General features: G+C 32.6%; 2 protein-coding genes across 2 annotated transcripts; both read left to right on the plus strand.

The window, feature by feature from the left end:
* The first annotated feature begins 1,930 nt into the window (after window positions 1-1,930).
* Window positions 1,931-5,180, plus strand: LOC109788261 (pentatricopeptide (PPR) repeat-containing protein). The gene is made up of 3 exons (XM_083071246.1): window positions 1,931-2,240; window positions 2,384-3,188; window positions 4,086-5,180. The coding sequence occupies exons 2-3, from the start codon at window positions 2,424-2,426 to the stop codon at window positions 4,857-4,859; spliced, it is 1,539 nt and encodes a 512-aa protein (XP_082927372.1). The 5' UTR covers window positions 1,931-2,240; window positions 2,384-2,423; the 3' UTR covers window positions 4,860-5,180.
* Window positions 5,181-12,813: 7,633 nt separating this feature from the next.
* Window positions 12,814-17,829, plus strand: EOL2 (ETO1-like 2). The gene is made up of 4 exons (XM_020346947.3): window positions 12,814-15,554; window positions 15,884-16,175; window positions 16,267-16,576; window positions 17,127-17,829. Exons 1-4 carry the CDS (start codon window positions 13,576-13,578, stop codon window positions 17,336-17,338), a joined length of 2,793 nt encoding a protein of 930 aa, XP_020202536.1. The 5' UTR covers window positions 12,814-13,575; the 3' UTR covers window positions 17,339-17,829.
* Window positions 17,830-17,850: the final 21 nt, after the last annotated feature.

Below are 17,850 nucleotides of genomic sequence, written 5' to 3' on the forward strand. Positions count from 1 at the left end.
TATCACTATATATAATATTTTTTTTAAGTAATTCATTAAAATTTGAGACTAAAAACTCAAGCTTGTGACTTCATTGATCCTAATAATCACCCTCTGTCAATTGTATGAATTCTAACATTTGTTACCAGTTTTACTTCTCAAAGTTTTTAATAACTTTTGTTTGTAGAAATTAAGAGTCCTTATTTTTTGAAAACCCTAAATTGTTCATATAAAGTTTATGGAGAGCAAGGCATACAAAAGAAGAAGTTGATTAAATAATTAATCTAGTTGGACACTTAGAAAATCATTTGATTATGCAAGTTCTCCAAATTTGATTGTCTTAGGGTTTCATTAATTAGTAGAGTTTGGTCATACATACTATCAATTAACTAAGACAACATTAAAAAGTCAGAATAAATTCAACAATTATAGAAAGAATTAACTCAATTTATAATCGAGGGTTAATTACATCATCACCTTAGAATAAAAGTTGGATAGATGGTAAACCTTAAAATCTTACTAAAATTCAAGGACATAGGAGAAAAAATTGATCACAAAAGGGGAGAGTCCTTCTCTAAGGATAACTCTTAGTCTCTTACAAAATCAGATTCAAGAACTAGGAATAGAAAAAGAAAAATATTCAAATTAAAACTAATAACAAGATAAAAGAAATGTAATCTAAAATGTCTTATTTATAGAAGAAAACTAGAATATGATTATCAAGCATAATCATGCATATCAAATAGCATGACCATGCTTTCAAGCATGGATGTGCATCTTCATATTCTAAGCATGCATCATTATTGAACGTACAATCGTGCTACAAAGAAGTAGAATCGTGCAACTTTTGTATGGGCATGCACCTTTCAACTTAGGCGTGTTTCATTCAAGCATGACTATGCTTCAAGTAAATACAATCCTCCATAGTGTTTCAACTCAAACTTTCATCTTTTAGATTGTTTATTGCATAGATTTCTCTATTTTGTATTTTCTCACCTATTTGTTGCATACTTAGCCAAAAGGTAAAAGTTGTTAGAGAAATTGTTCATAAAACAAGACAAAATAACAATAATTAACATGATAAGATATGTAGTAGTTTAAGATTTAACAAATAGGTTAGAAAAAAGTTAGAGAGTAAGTTGTTAGTTATCTTCTCATAATAATAAACTATTTTTAAATTCTTTGTTTATATCAAAAGTACTGTTTACCTTAATTTAAAAATTAACATTTTATAAAATATTTTTTAGAAGTTTTCAAATCTCTCACTCTCATTTATTTTTCTTTCTATTTAAAAAAAATAACAGGTTAAAGTTTATACAATTGAATTAATTTAGAATAAATGTAAACTTAAATCAAAATTTTATCCTTTCCTATATATAATCGGAATTTGATCACAATTTTCTAAATCAATTTTATTTTCTTAAATAAAATAACTTTAGTGATTATATATTTATTATTTTTCTTATACATATATCTTCCTTCGAAGAGATCATACTCGAAATATAATAAAACATTAAAAGCAAACACGTGTTTTAAAAAGAAATTTAAATTTCATTTATCATTTTGTGAGAGACTAGTTCTTCCCTACATCAACTCCATTAGTTAAATATCTTTTTAATTATTCTACAATTAAAAAGATTCCCATCGTGATAATAATTCAACCTGATCAAATTAAATTAATGGTCTACCGCGCAAAAATAAACATATTATATTTTCTACCTAAAGTCCTCCCACCAACCAATGAGTTACATTTATCAATACAATTCTTTTGGTCAATAATTCTACACAATCAACTAACCTTGATTTATGTAATAAACATTGAAATTACATTATAATATAATATAGTAATGTAATCCAAATAACCAATTCAGATAACCACGTTGTTCTAATTCTCTTTTATTATATGTCCGGTGACCAATTGCTGTTTCATTTTGTTTCTTAGACTGAAACGGTGAGAACTGTGTAGTAGCGGTTGGTACACGTTTCTCACCCTATAAACCCTTTAACCTTAGCAAGCAAATTGCAACTTATGCTGTCTCTGTCTTTGTTTCTATTCCAATTCAGACACATGCCAACCCCAATTTTTTTTTTTTTTTAATTCACTTAATCTCTTTCGTTGAATTTTGTATGGCAATAGTTATCGCCCTTCAATTTTCTCTCTTGTGCTGAAGTCACTTTCCTTCTTCTTAGTTGGATGGATTAAGTTTGAGCGCCATCAGGCCATCTTGTTTGGATGCTGAGAAAATTGTGGGAAAAATCAGGTTTTTCTCTTTCTATTTTTCCTTTTCTGTTTCTGGGGCTTAAATTTCACTTGAGAATTCACTGAACCCACAAACAAAAATTCAATCTTTGTTCTTTCCCCGTTATTTTTCTGTGTTGGTTGTTCATGGACACTTCTCTGTAGCACTGAATTGAATCCATTCAAGTAGAGAGTGAGAAGAAAAATGGCCTATGCACATGGGTATGCTCCAATTTTCAAATTGGCTTTTGTGTTTTCTTCTGTTTCGCCATCACAACAGAGGCTCCCTTTGATGTTTCCTGCATCAAACTCTGGTTTTTCCCTCAAATTCTATGATGGGGCATCTGCCAGTGTCAGATCCTGTAAGTTGCAAAACCCTTCCTTTGTTGCTGCAAAACACAGTTCAATAAGGGGTTTTAGGGCTCTGAAATCGGTTGAACTGGACCAGTTTGTGACGAGTGATGATGAGGAAGATGAAATGGGTGAAGGGTTCTTTGAGGCAATTGAGGAGCTTGAGAGGATGACAAGGGAACCCTCAGATATTCTTGAGGAGATGAATGACCGTTTGTCTGCAAGGGAACTGCAGCTTGTGTTGGTGTATTTCTCTCAGGATGGGAGGGACTCATGGTTTGCTTTGGAGGTATTTGATTGGCTGAGGAAGGAGAATAGGGTGGACAAGGAGACCATGGAGCTCATGGTTGCCATCATGTGTAGTTGGGTGAAGAAGTTGATTCAGGAGCATCATGGGGTGGGTGATGTGGTTGACTTGCTTGTGGACATGGATTGTGTTGGGTTGAGGCCGGGTTTCAGCATGATTGAGAAGGTGATTTCCTTGTATTGGGAGATGGGGGAGAAGGAAAGTGCTTTCTTGTTTGTGGAAGAGGTTTTGAGGCGTGGAATCCCTTATGTTGAGGAGGACAAAGAAGGGCACAAAGGAGGGCCAACTGGGTATCTTGCTTGGAAAATGATGGTAAGCATTTGATGTTTTATGTCTAGCTTTTTAACTTGATTGGAGAGTTAGCCTATGTTTGAAACTTTTTGAATTTGGTATTGAAGAAGTCTTAATTGAACCAGTCATTGTGGGGGCTTTTATCATTCGGTTCATTTGACTTAAATTTCTTGTTGATTGGAGCTATTAATTCACATTTATTCTGCTTTTGTGATGTTTGGTTTGTATTGGTTGTCTTGTCTGATATTGCACCACATTTAGTCACTTGATGACTTTGTAGCTGGTGGGTTTGATTTATATAATTAGGTTTGTTTTTTCAAGGAGGGGTAATGCGTCTCCCTCCCTCTTGAGGTTTTTATTTTGAACGTCTAATGATGAATGGAATGGAATGAGATGGAACAGAAACCAAACAATTTTGGGTTAGTTTTGCCTTTCTCTCCCCTCTGTACCCCCCATCCTAATGTAGAGTTGGAGCTTCTTGGTTATTTATCATCAAAAGAACTTTTTGTGTACTAGAATAGCTTGTTTCTGGTAGTTTGTTAATCTTCATTTAGTCAAATATATAATACCTTGATTTTTAATTCAAATTTCTAAGTTGTATATGTGGCAAGAACAGTGTGTGACTCGTAGCTGAATTTGTTTTTAGTATCTTATGCCTATGATGTTCTGTATGCACTTTACTCTAGCCTTTTTTCTTTTTCTTTTTTTTTTATGGGGTAAAGAAGGTCAGGGAATCTCTTTTCTGATTGTTGATTCTATTAATTAGCCTAGTTTGAGGAAAGAAAATTAGGATGATCAAAATGTTTAGGCCCATTGTTTATCACTCTTCTAGGATACTTGTTGCGGTTTCATTGCAAGCCTATCTTTGCAAGTGACTGTTAGAAGGATGAGTTACAATGTGAATGCTTTCTTTTGCAGTCTGAGGGTGACTATGTAGGCGCAGTTAGATTGGTAATTCGATTTAGAGAATCTGGCTTGAAGCCAGAGGTCTACAGTTACCTTGTTGCAATGACTGCTGTGGTTAAGGAGCTGAATGAATTCGCCAAATCTCTACGCAAATTGAAAAACTTTGCAAGGGCCGGGTTGGTAGCCGAGTTAGATCTAGAAGATGTCGAGCTCACCGAGAAGTATCAATCCAATCTATTAGCTGATGGGGTGCGCTTGTCCAATTGGGTGATTCAAGATGGCAGCCCATCCCTTAATGGAATTGTTCACGAGAGGCTCCTTGCTATGTATATTTGTGCCGGCCATGGAATTGAGGCTGAGAGGCAGTTGTGGGAGATGAAGCTTGTAGGAAAGGAGGCTGATGGAGATCTCTATGATATTGTTCTTGCCATTTGTGCTTCACAGAAGGAGGCCAATGCCACGGCAAGGCTGCTGACCCGGTTGGAGGTTGTGAGCTCACCGCAGAAGAAGAAAAGTCTGTCATGGTTGTTAAGAGGATATATCAAAGGTGGCCATTTTAACGAGGCGGCGGAGACGGTCATGAAAATGCTAGAGTTGGGTTTCTTTCCGGAGTACTTGGACAGGACAGCTGTATTACAAGGTTTGAGGAAAAGGATCCAGCAATATGGGAATCTAGATACTTATATCAGGCTATGTAAGTCCCTCTCTGATGCAAATCTGGTAGGACCTTGTCTTGTACATTTGTATATAAGAAAATATAAGCTTTGGGTTGTGAAAATGCTCTAAAGGCTATGTACGGATTGATAGAAAGGAATAAAATAGTGTGAAATGAAATGGGATGATTATTGGTTCCATTGTTTGCATTGTTTACAATAGGATGGGTCATGGGATGGAATGGAATGAAACATCAAGGATGGAACCATCTATTCATTTCACTCTATTATGTTTCTATCGCATTCCATACCATTAGATAGAAAATGAACTGGTACTGTGCCAACATTTGGTTTGGTGGCATATTTGTATACCTCGAGCACTGATTTGCTTGGTGCTTGCTTACATGTATAATTTTGTATAATGTATAGTCTTAATGTCAAACCAATTCTAGAAGAGCAATGTTGTAATGAGTATGAATGATTAGTATCTCCACAGGAATGAACTACTCATGCATTCGATGCATGATGTGGTACTAATGTACTTAGAGGTGGCAAAATGGTTAGTATATAAGGTTTAGACTTTAAAATTGTCATAATATTGTAATTAGAGTGACAAAAATGGGTCTGATATATAAGGTTTGGACTTGAAATTGTCTTAATATTGTAATTAAAATTGTCTGAATTAAATGCGAGTATTTTAATCTGATTCGATCATTACCCAATTTAGGCTCTACTATAAAAATTTGCAAAAGGCTTTATAACTCGTAACCCAAATCGGGCTGAATAATCAGTTTTGACATTTCGTCAACTTGATGTTATGAGATAAGCATACAGATGTCATGTACTTTGATGATATGAAATAATCATATAGGTGTTATACATTTTAATGGTGGACCCTGTTATAATAATCTTGAATCCTCATTCCTCATTTCCATGAGAGAGCATGATTTGATCTTGGCTCTTAAGAAATGCTTAATGATGTTAAAAAATTATTTGTTTAATGAAAAATGTTGGCCTTTGATGAATCTGTGGTGTATCTTTAAATTGCCTAAAACAAGTTTGATTTTACAGGACTGATGTATGTATAATTCATTAAAAATTAAAAATAAATATTTAAAAATATTTTTCTATTTCAAAAGTTTGTTACCGATGAGTTGTCTTTTTATTTTTTGGTACTATAGTTGTCTTTTGTCTGTCTGTAATTCATTAAAAATTAAAAATAAAATTTTATAAATGTTTTTCCATTTCAAAGTTTGTTACAGGTGAATTGTCTTTTGTCTTATTTTCCTGTGTTTTTCCTAGTAGTACTGTTATGTATGTATAGTAGGCTTTGGGCTTTGTTACCAGGCCACATGGTTGGAGATTGCTATTCCTCCCTCCTATCCACCCCCTTTCTTTTTCTCTTTCCACCCTTTTTTTGTTATCAAATTATTCCTATTCCCTCTCAACTTTTTTTTTTAATATTTTTTTTTACTTAAATGCATTTTTAGTATTGGTAAAATGAGCGTGTTTTTGATTTACGTCTGTGTAAAAATTTTATTTTTATTTTTATTTTTTATCCTTCTAAAATTTGTAGATATTATTTTTAGACCTTGTAAAATATTTTTTCTTTATAAAATGAGTAAATTTTAGTTTTGATCCTTCTATAATATGTTTTCTTTTATTTTCATCTCTTTAGAATTTAAAATCATTAATTTTTGTTACTAAAAATGATTTTAAGGTATATAAATAATATTTATTTTAAAGATTTATAAAAAGAATTAGTGGTATGATATCATTAAAAGGGTCATTTAACCTTGTAATTAAAATGATTATATAATAATAGAAACTAAACTTAGTTCTAAAGTTCAGAGAAATGATAAACAAAGAAAAAAATTATAGAGATCAAAATAAAAACACATTCATTTTACATAGATTAAAAACATATTTAACTCTTTACTTTTTTAACTTTTCTCATATTTTATAGAAACTAGTTTTTAATGTAAATTTTACGTTACAAAAAAAGTTTCCTTAATGAAACGTTTTTGTCCACTACTAATTTCTAAAATATGTTTAGTAGGATTTAGAATCGAATTTAACTTCGTTTATGTTTTATATCCTTTCAATAAATTTGTGTGAAAAATAAAATAAGTGATTCATAATTTTATTAAAAAATTTTAAAAAAAAATTAGCAGTTGATTCTAATATTGGACGCATCTGCCACATCTTAATATAAACTTTTTGTTATTGAAAAATGTGTTTAGTGGAGTTGACTGTTGAGTTATATGTTTTGAAAAAATGTGTTCCAGAAACCAGTTTTTGGAAAGGGTGTTTTTGCAAAAGAAATTTACAAAAAAAAAAAAAAGAAAGAAAGAAATACCAGAGAATGTGAATAAATAACGGGTTGTAAATTGTATCTTCATCTCTCTTTTGCCTTTTTCCAATGGGCTTTGGGCTCTATATGGGTGTGTGTACGTATTGTCTTCTGTTCTGTTTCCTTCTCTCTTTTGTGTTTTATCCAATGGGCTTTAGGGGCTATTATCATAGGAATAGGTGTTTTGTGTTTATTAATAGATACTACATTATCCAAGAAATAAAAACGCCACTTTTTATATATATAAAAAAAAATTGTAGTAACATTCTATATATATATATATATATTTTTTTTTTATAAAGTTTTTGAGTAACTATATTATTAATATGATATATCTATTGATTTTTCTGTTGATTATTGTTTGTTAGAGAACCTAATCAATCATTTTTAACAAAATTTTCAATTATAAATATTTTTTCACTAGAGGTGTTCAATACTACTCGAATAAATAACTTGTTGGTTATACATTTTTCTAGTTAATTCCTCTTATAGTTATTTTTATTTATTTCTTAGTACACTTTATCACATAAAGCAACGTTTATTTCAACATATGTTTATCTAGAGCATCTTGCTAGGTGAGACATTCATTTACACCTCTCATTTTTTTTACCTCTACACCATTTTTTATGAAATGTTTCTTACCATTTTGATTGCTTAAATTAAAAATAAAAGGTAAAACATTATTTCTGCATTGAATTATCTGTCTACTATATATTTATCATATTTGTTTGAATGACAAGATATATAACTATCACATTGATTGCTGTCTCCACCCTAATCAAGGAGCTAGATTGACTTGAAGCAAAGGAAACTCTTATATGTGTTCTTGAAATGTAAGCATTTTTGTTTGGGAAGAAAGTTATGGTTTGATCTTCATCACCACAATTCATTTTATAAAACACTTCCATCTGACACGTGACCTTTTTTTTCTCATGCTCATATCATTGCATGTCTAGTCATGCTTTTTAAATAATGTGTTGATCCATCAATTGTGTTTTCATTTATGAAGAAAAAAAAAAAAAGAAAAAAGAAGCTAACATGTAACATGTAGCAATAACTTTCTAATAAAAGCACTATAACTTAGTAATTTTAACTTGCCGCAAAGTCTTGTTAACTCAATTATGTCCTACTATTTGATTCCACCTGACTTGCATTTAGTTTGACATTGATATTTCTACCTTACCACTCCAGTTTCATTATTTCAAATTCAATTATATCTCTTCCATTTATTAGTTTACTTTATCCTACTTGCAATAGGCTATAAAAAAAAAATAAAAAAAAACAGAAGTGGGAATTGAGAGAGAGAGAGAGGGGGGTGGGTAAGGTGAGGAATGAATGAAAAACAGAATTTAAGACTACTCTTAATATAGAATCATTAAAATCGGTCTAATAATTAAAAATTAAGATAAATGCATAAAAATTTAAATTTAATCTTCATTGTGATCATTATAATTTTTTTTTTATTTATAAAAAGTGTAATTTTTTGGTTAAATTTAAAGTCTTGTATCAAACTATCAATAACTTATACAATAAAGATTGATGTTTATAGCATGTATAGGGAAGATTATTTTCTTCCATTTTAGGTGCTTTTTAAGGGAGAAAAAAAGTTTTTTGCAAAATAAGTTATATAATTGAGATAATAGAGATTTTTTTTATAGAAAAATAAGTTGTTTTTATGCATATGAAAATATGAAACTTACGATTATTTTTCAACATTTTTTTTTCTACTAAATATTATTTGTTATATATAAAAGCTCTTTTTGTTATATCCTAATGAAAATAAATATCTTAAAATTACTTTTTAACACACTTATTTAAGTACAAATTCATTTTTAATTATAACCTATTATAAATACAATCCATTATTGAATTAATATAATTTTAAGAGCTTTTCGGAAAAGAGAATGTTTATAAAATAAGTTACATACTTCTTTAGTAATTATATTATTGGTGGGATGTATTTATCAAATTTGTCAATAACTAAGAGTACTTGACTAATTATCTTTAATGGGTTTCCTTTCCCAGTTTATTTTTCACATACCAATAAGTTGCATATGACAATAGCTAAAATTTGTAAGAATTTTTTTTAAAAAAAAATTCTTCATATAATTGAAAATTTGAGACTTATAATTATTATCCAATAATTTTTTTTTCTAAAGCTGATTTATTATGTAAAAGCTATTTTTTTTATATCTAAATGAAATTGAATATCTTAAAATCACTTTTCATCAAACTTATTCAAACAAAATCTCATTCTAATTATAATCCATTATAAAAATAATTTATTATACATATGATTAATTATTTAAATAATTTATTTTTCACAATTATATATAATCCATTACAGAGTTGATTTTCAAAGTGAAACTTCAAACTTTTGAATTCAAATGACTTATCCAGCATTTATAGAGAAGACATTCACATTTTATAAAAAAAATTACAATAATATTCCTTTTTCTTATATATAATATATAATTATGTTATTATTGTGAAGTATCCACTAATTTTATTTATAATTAATTTCTGTCAAAAAATTATATCAACCGCCTTTAATAAAAAAAATTCTTCTAATCACATTTTTTTTATAAGACAAATTTGAAACTTTACTAATATATCCTTATATCAACTATATATCTGTTTGTAAAACATATATTTCTTTTTATATTCTCACCATTTATAATTATTAGGTATAAATCTAAACGTCAATATCTTTGCTGCAGTGACACAATGGTTGTAGATTGTAAAACTGTAATTTTGACTGAATAACCATATAAAATAATTTTAAAGAAAACAACTATTTCATCTAAGTTTTGTGAATGAATGAAAAGAAAGAAAAATCCCATCAGGCCACAGTACAAAGAAGCAAAGACGACCACAACAGAGGTGTGATGAAATTAATGAATTGAAAGTTCATCTGCATATATACCAAGAAATTATCACCTGATTGACATCATGCGTCCACTTGTTTATCATCACGTGATTGTGTACTACGGAGTTGATCGATTTTCTTGGCAAGACATGTATACGTAGAGCTGTCAAAACGGGTTATCCGGCCCAGCCCGGCCCGGCCCACCACGGGTTAGTCATTTAGTGGGCCAATCCAACCCGGCTCACTTATCAGTGAGCTCAAAAAAATCGAGCCCGGCTCGGCCCACCACGGGTTGGTGGGTTAAACGGGTTGGCTCACCTTAAAAAAAAAATAATTTTTTTCATTTTTTTTTCTTAATATACAACTAAAGTCCAAAAATTTAAACTTATTTTAAAAATTTTAGATTCTTAATTAAGACATCCTTAAATGAATTATCCATCCCAAACATTAAACGATAATTTTAAATACAATCAAATCAAATCTAAATAATCTCAAATAGATAAATATAATCCAAAATTATCTTAAACTTCAAATACAATCCAAAATCACAAAAATTACATATCACAATCTAACATTAAATTATTATTGTCTCATGTTGGACTGCACCATGACCCAATAATTATTGTATTTTTTCAACAAAAAAAAATTAATCACGGGTTGGTGGGCCAGCCCAGCTCACCACGGGTTCAACCCGGGTGAGCCGGGTTGGTGGTGAGCCGGGTTCAAATTTGACCCGTATTAAAATTTTCAAATTTTTTTTAACCGAACCCGGCTCGAACCCGTGGTGAGCCGGGTTGGCTCGCCGGGTCAAACCCATTTTGACAGCTCTATGTATACGTACTCTTACAACACTAAAATAAAAATTAAAAATAGTGATAAATTTGTTATTATTAGTGCTCATTATTTATTACTCTTTAAATTTGGCAGCTATTGTCCCCTGCAGAGTTTGTCAGCTGCAACGACTCATATGCTAGCTTCAGCAACATTTACTTCATGCTACTGCTACTGCTATACATTTCATCCCATACTTTTTCTTCACTTTATCTATTATTCATATTGGTGTAAGTCTTAATCTCTCTTTTCAGAATAAAAAGAAATTATAAAAATATTGATTCGTGTATTGATCTTCAAATTTCTTAGAATGTAAATTTTGTTCCATACACTCCCTCCCACTCAGGATTACTGTGTTTAAAGGAAAAGTTTGTATCTTATTATTTTGGAATAAAATGACATTTGAGTTATACAAGCGGAAAAAGAAACATATTGCTAAATATTTATTCTTTGATGTGAAAGAATGTTAAAAATCTCATGTCAATTAGTGATATTGTCAAAATAAAGTATATAAATAGAAAGTAATCATTAATTAAGATAAAATTGAAGGAATAAACAAAATAATAAAATGAAAAAATGGATAAAACTAAATTCCTTTTTTAATTTATAAATTTATTTATTTAAAAACATAATAAACCAAAACATATCCCAAGAAGCCTCTTTTAACTCTTTTGTCAACACACTATCTTAAAATTTCCAAGTTGTGTAAAAAGCTAAGATACTCTCACTGGGGGCATTGACCAAAGAGATGCTGCAAACAAAAAGGCTTGAGTTCTGTGCCACAAAAAATATAGTGCCATACAGGAATTAGCAACTATCCAGATTTGCATAGATTTGAGGAATTGTTTTCATAAAGCTATTTGAGTCATTTTCCACAATTTGCCTTGAAGTTTTCCTACTGTGGGACAGTGCCAAAGAAGAACATGCTTCAGTTGTGTCACATGGTGATTGTAGTGATATGTGATCATTTTTCTTGTCATTTTGTTCTCCTGAGATTAGTATATATTCCCCTTTGCTTTTCTCCTCTTACATGAACTCCAACTTGTGTTGACGTGAACATATATATTATTATTCTCTTGTACATGCATCATATACATAAATCCAATTATTGCAAGAATCTCTATGCTGAAGAGCCATCATACATGGTTGATGTAGGTTATATATATATATATATATTAATAAATAAATTTTACAAAGGTGTTGCTAAATCTACCATCTTCCTGACCCATCAATAATTAGAAGCCCCATGAGTAGCATCATTGGCTTATATGTTCAGATTTGATGTTTTTTACCACTTTATTTAGACGTGTGACCAATCATATCCTCGCAAATTCATGTGCCGTGTAGATGTAGTGGACCATTTTTAATTATTTCGCACATAATATTATATGTTAGTATACATCTGAATTGAATCATATGTTGTACAAAGAATATATTAATAGAATATTGAGGCCTCAAAAGGAAATGCCGTTCCTTCAATCACCTTATGCCTTTTCCTCCTCAAGAAAAAACATATAAAGAGCCACGCATGAATTGGACATTCAACCAATAAACAAAATGATTTATTGTGATGATCGCCATTAGATTAGACAATGCGTAGTAAATCAACTTTGTTGGAGAAAAGAGTAAACAGAAGTAAAATTTAGAAAGTAAACAGAAGTAAAATTTCAAAGTCTTATTTTTCATTATTATATAAATTATGAGAAAACACACTATTCATCAATATCGTAAAGAATTTTACATTTACATTCAATTACAGATCATTATATGTATAGTAAATTTATTAATTTTTATAATAATTATCTTAAAAATTAAATTGACAATAATTTTATTTTATTATTTGATAATTTAAAATATTTTATATTAAAAATGCTGCATGAACATTAAACTTTTGTATTATTATTAGTGTTATCTTTTGGTGAGGGGAGAGGGTATATTTTAAAATGTGAGTAGCTGTTTGGTGTTGATAAGACTACCTAACGTAAAAACAATAATTGGATTGGTTACACAACTCACTCCACCTTCTGCACTTTGCTTGACATGCAATTCCATCTCAATCCGAATATTTGAATAATCAATCAATTAAGGTAAAGGGTGCGTAGCTAATAAAGAAAGAAGAATTCGTTTTCATCATTAAGGTACGTTTCACTTTGGTGGTGGAAACAATTAAATAATCTGCGACTCTATGTCCTACTTTTTAAATACAACAAAAAGAAAAGAAAAAGAAAAACGATCATGGAACCAGTTGACCAGACTGGCATGCTTGCTGGTGTCTCAAATTGGAGTGGTTCTTCTCAAGGATCTCTAATTGTATCCCTCAAGTGGAGTCAGTTAATGGCACTGGTTCAGTTGAGCATAGCAGCTTCACCTGATCACACCTAGAAATTAAACTGCTAGCTGCTGTAGCTTGGTTTATTTACACCACAAACACACCAACTTTTTCATTCATTCAGTGTTTGTGTGTGTGTTGAGTCTTATATTCTTTGATTCTAAAATCACACATTATCCAAAGCCTGAAATTTGCACTCCTTTTTAGCAAAAAAAAGATGCCAAGATCAGTTCAGGCCATTGGTCTTCATCATAACCCATCATCCACCATCAACAAGAACCATTCCTTTTTTTCTTGAAGTTTTAGCCTAAAACTGTTTAGTTTAAGTTTAGCCCCTATAGCCTACGAATGACGTTCCTTCTTTCAAAGGTTCACAATCACACCCCAGGTTTATGTTTATTCAAAGTTCAACACTTAAGCCGAAGGGGTTGAAGGGTTGAACTCAGAGTGCTTATAATTCATCAGAGATGCGTGGTTTGAAGCTGGCTGAACGTTTCAAGAGCACTCAAGTTCATGCCCTCAGTTCTTCTTCATCAGAAACAAATGGTGGCAATAGCAGCAAAGCCTCAGTGGCTGCCACCAAACCTCGCAGCAACAACCTTAACAGAAACAAAACCATGTTACCATCATGGTCAAAAACCAAATCCAGCACCAGCAACAACAACAACGCAGCCTCAGCATTTGCAAATCTTGTGCCTCTTCACCTCCCTTCCACCGACACCATTGAACCATCCATAGAGCCTCACCTCAAGCCCATCAACCTTGTGGAGACCTTATCAGAACTCTATCAGCGTTTGGAGTGTTGTTCACACTCCAACAAAGCATTAGTGTGTGTGGAACAGTACTCTCTCTTGCGCGGAATTGGTGACCAGAAAGTACTGAGAAGATGTCTCAGGACAGCATGTCAAAATGCTGAGGATTTGCTCTCAAAGGTTGTGTTGTCTGCGTGGTTGAGGTTTGAGAGGAGGGATGATGAGCTTGTTGGTGTGTCTTCAATGGATTGTGGTGGCTACGCTCTGGAGTGTCCAAAGAAGAATCTGGAACAAGGGTTTAGTCCTTGTTCAGTTAATGATCACTGCCAGTGTCTGCAAGAGGCGAATCAGGAAGCCTGCACTGAGAGTGCGTGTGTGTCAGATGAGGAAAGTGATATTTTGTTTTGTGTTGGGAGTGAAGAAATCGGTTGTGTTAGGTGCAGGATTGCAGCACTTTCAGACCCTTTTAATGCTATGCTCTATGGTGGATTTGCGGAGTCCAAAATGAGAAAGATTGATTTCTCAGGAAATGGGATATGTCCAAAGGGGATGAGGGCAGTGGAGTTTTACAGCAGGACAAAAAGATTGGATCTATTCTGTCCAATGACTGTTTTGGAGCTTCTGTCCTTTGCCAATAGGTTTTGTTGTGAGGAGATGAAGTCTTCCTGTGATGCTCATTTGGCTTCAATTGTTGACAATGTAGAAGATGCATTGATGCTTATTGAGTATGGATTGGAAGAGAGAGCCACCCTTGTTGTAGGGGCTTGCTTACAAGTGTTGCTTAGGGAGCTTCCAAATTCACTGTATAATCCAAAGGTGGCAAAATTATTCTGTAGTTATGAAGCAAAGGAAAGGTTGGCCAATGTGGGGTGTGCTTCTTTCTTATTGTACTACTTCCTGAGTCAAGTGGCCATGGAGGAAAGCATGGTGTCCAAAACAACAATGATGTTGCTGGAGAGAATGGAGGAGTGTGCTACAGAAAGATGGCAGAAAGCCCTATCATTCCACCAATTGGGGTGCGTGCTGCTTGAAAGGAAAGAATACAAAGATTCTCAGTGTTGTTTTGAGGCAGCAGTTGAGGAGGGTCATGTTTATTCTTTGGCTGGTGTGGCCAGAACTAAGCACAAGCAAGGTCAACCATATTCAGCCTATAAGTTAATTAGTTCTCTCATATTTGAGTATAAACCATCTGGATGGATGTATCAGGAGCGTGCACTATACAACATGGGAAAGGAAAAGTGTTTTGATTTAGATGTTGCAACTGAATTGGATCCTTCCCTTTCATTTCCATATAAATATAGAGCACTGGCTAAGGTGGAGGAGAAGCAGATAAAGGAAGGAATTATAGAGCTAGATAAGTTTATTGGATTTAAACTCTACCCTGATTGCCTAGAATTAAGAGCTTGGTTGTATGTTGCACTTGAGGATTATGACAGTGCGGTGAGAGATATTCGTGCAATGCTAACCATAGAACCAAATTACATAACTTCACATGGGAAGATCAAAGGGGAATACTTGCTTCAACTTCTAAACCGCGGAGTTCAACAGAAGAGTCAGGCTGATTGCTGGATGCAACTATACCAACAATGGTCTTGTGTAGATGATATTGGTTCTTTGGCTATTATACATCAGATGCTGGAGAATGAGCCTGGAAAGAGCCTGCTAGAGTTTCGTCAGTCTCTACTCCTGTTGAGGTTAGTATATCTATAACATAACTGAACTACAAATATCTCTGGTATTTATCATTCAGTTCTCAGTCTCACTGCCCATAAACTTCTCTAAAAATACTTCTAGGAGATAAAAATAAAAAAGAAAAAGGAAAAACTCAAATAAACTTCCTCATAGGCTAAAATTAGTTTGTCTGCTTTGGACCTAAGTCTTCACAATTTTGCTTTTGTTCTACATAATGTTCCTCATACTACAGTAGTGTCCATAATGTTGTTTCAATGTAGCTTTTTTCTGTATTCAAATTAGTTCTATTTTACTATGTGAAGAGAATCTCTTACATGTATGAAATCCACAGATTAAACTGTCAAAAGGCTGCAATGCGCAGTTTGCGGTTGGCCAGAAACCATTCTAGCTCAATGCAAGAAAGGCTAATTTATGAAGGATGGATCCTATATGACACTGGTAATCGCGAAGAGGCTTTGGCGAGGGCTGATAGATCCATTGAAATTCAGAGATCATTTGAAGCCTTTTTTCTAAAAGCTTATGTGTTGGCAGATACATCTCTTGATCCTGAGTCTTCTTCCTACGTTATTCAGCTTCTAAAAGAAGCACTTAAATGTCCCTCAGATGGTCTTCGCAAAGGACAAGTAAGTGATATATGATACATTGATACTATCCCTATAGCTAGTGAAGGAAGTGTTGTACAGTTAATTGATTGTCTTGTGCAATATTTTGCAGGCATTGAATAACTTAGGGAGTATTTATGTGGATTGTGGTAAGCTTGAGCTTGCAAAAGAATGCTACAAAAATGCCCTTGCAATTAGGCACACAAGAGCTCATCAAGGTCTGGCACGCGTTTATCATCAGAAAAATCAAAGAAAAGCTGCATATGATGAGATGACCAAGCTAATTGAGAAGGCAGAGAGCAATGCCTCAGCGTATGAGAAAAGATCAGAATACTGCGACCGTGAAATGGCAAAGGCTGATCTTGATGTTGCAACTCAACTTGATCCTTTAAGAACCTATCCATATAGATACAGGGCAGCAGGTACTCTCCTATGTGCCATTTAATTTTATCGATTAACCATATGTAGTTAGATTACTACTACCTTACAAGTTTGGTATCAACATGAAAATTAATAAAATGTTATTGGATCTGAATTCCTAAAGGACAATCTGTTGTCTTGCTTTGGTAGCCCAAAATCTTTTTGAATTTTCCAAGAAAGTAGTTAGTAACAAGAAGTAGAAATTTTGGGGTATGTTTACACTGAGAAAATGTTCTGTTTTCATTTTCAACTAATAAATTAGCACATTGTTTTTTATTTGTTTCATGTTTTCAAGAGTTGTACAGAAACAGATTAAAATAAAGTGACAATTTTGTTATTAAAAGTGAAAACAGAAAACATTTTCTCAGAGTAAAACAGTCTTAGTCTCTTCTATTTCTACCATTTTTCAACCTCGCATATTTTCCCATCAAAGATAGACTGGAAATAGGAGAGAATGATTTGATGCAATGCAAGGCTTGTTCCAATTAAGCAGCACTTCAAAAGTTGCTCTCTGTTATGATCACTTACATAAAGTATCACATGTATGAGCAGTGATGATGGATGAGCAAAAAGAAACTGAAGCAGTAGAAGAACTGACCAAGGCCATAAAATTCAAGCCTGACATGCAAATGCTTCATCTACGAGCAGCGTTTTATGAGTCAATGGGGGATCTATCATCTGCTGTTCAAGATTGTCAAGCGGCTCTTTGCTTAGACCCAAACCATGCAAGCACACTTGATCTATATCGAAGGATACAAAATTGAACTTTTAACATTAAAGTATATGTTCATCAGAAAGATAAAATGTGGAGATACTGATTAGACAATTGATGGCGAATTCCCAAAGGAAATGAATGAGCTTTTACCACACAACAATCATTTAAGGACAAGGATAGAATGCGATGGAGGATATGCAGTGAAAACAAAACCAGAAGGCGCTACTTTTTGGATGAATGAAGAAAAAGATGGATAAAAGACACGGAGTTATGAGTTATATTGTCGGATAGAGAGGATGAATCAGGTGTAAATCATATGAATTTCAGAATAGTAACTACATTGATCTGATATGTATTCTTGTGAGCCATATTTATAGAATTTGTCTCACATTATTTAAACATCCTCTTGTACAGTTACAGGGTTATAAAGAGATTCACACCACTTGTTTCTTACAATGTATAATTCTCTTTCTTTACTTTTTTGGACAAATTTGGAAGAAAGAATAAATAATCACTTTTTTCTCATATTTCCTTCTTTGAATGGTAGGCCTTGCAATTAGA

This window comes from Cajanus cajan, chromosome 3 (assembly GCF_000230855.2).
Source record: "Cajanus cajan strain Asha chromosome 3, NIPB_CcT2T_4, whole genome shotgun sequence".
In the NCBI taxonomy this organism is placed as follows: Eukaryota; Viridiplantae; Streptophyta; class Magnoliopsida; order Fabales; family Fabaceae; genus Cajanus; species Cajanus cajan.

Coding starts and splice junctions, on each gene's coding strand:
- EOL2 (XM_020346947.3), top strand. CDS start 13,576: ATGCGTGGTTTGAAGCTGGCTGAACGTTTCAAGAGCACTCAAGTTCAT. Junction 15,555..15,883: donor CAGTCTCTACTCCTGTTGAG/GTTAGTATATCT, acceptor TGAAATCCACAG/ATTAAACTGTCAAAAGGCTG. Junction 16,577..17,126: donor ATATAGATACAGGGCAGCAG/GTACTCTCCTAT, acceptor ATGTATGAGCAG/TGATGATGGATGAGCAAAAA.
- LOC109788261 (XM_083071246.1), top strand. CDS start 2,424: ATGGCCTATGCACATGGGTATGCTCCAATTTTCAAATTGGCTTTTGTG. Junction 3,189..4,085: donor ATCTTGCTTGGAAAATGATG/GTAAGCATTTGA, acceptor TTTCTTTTGCAG/TCTGAGGGTGACTATGTAGG.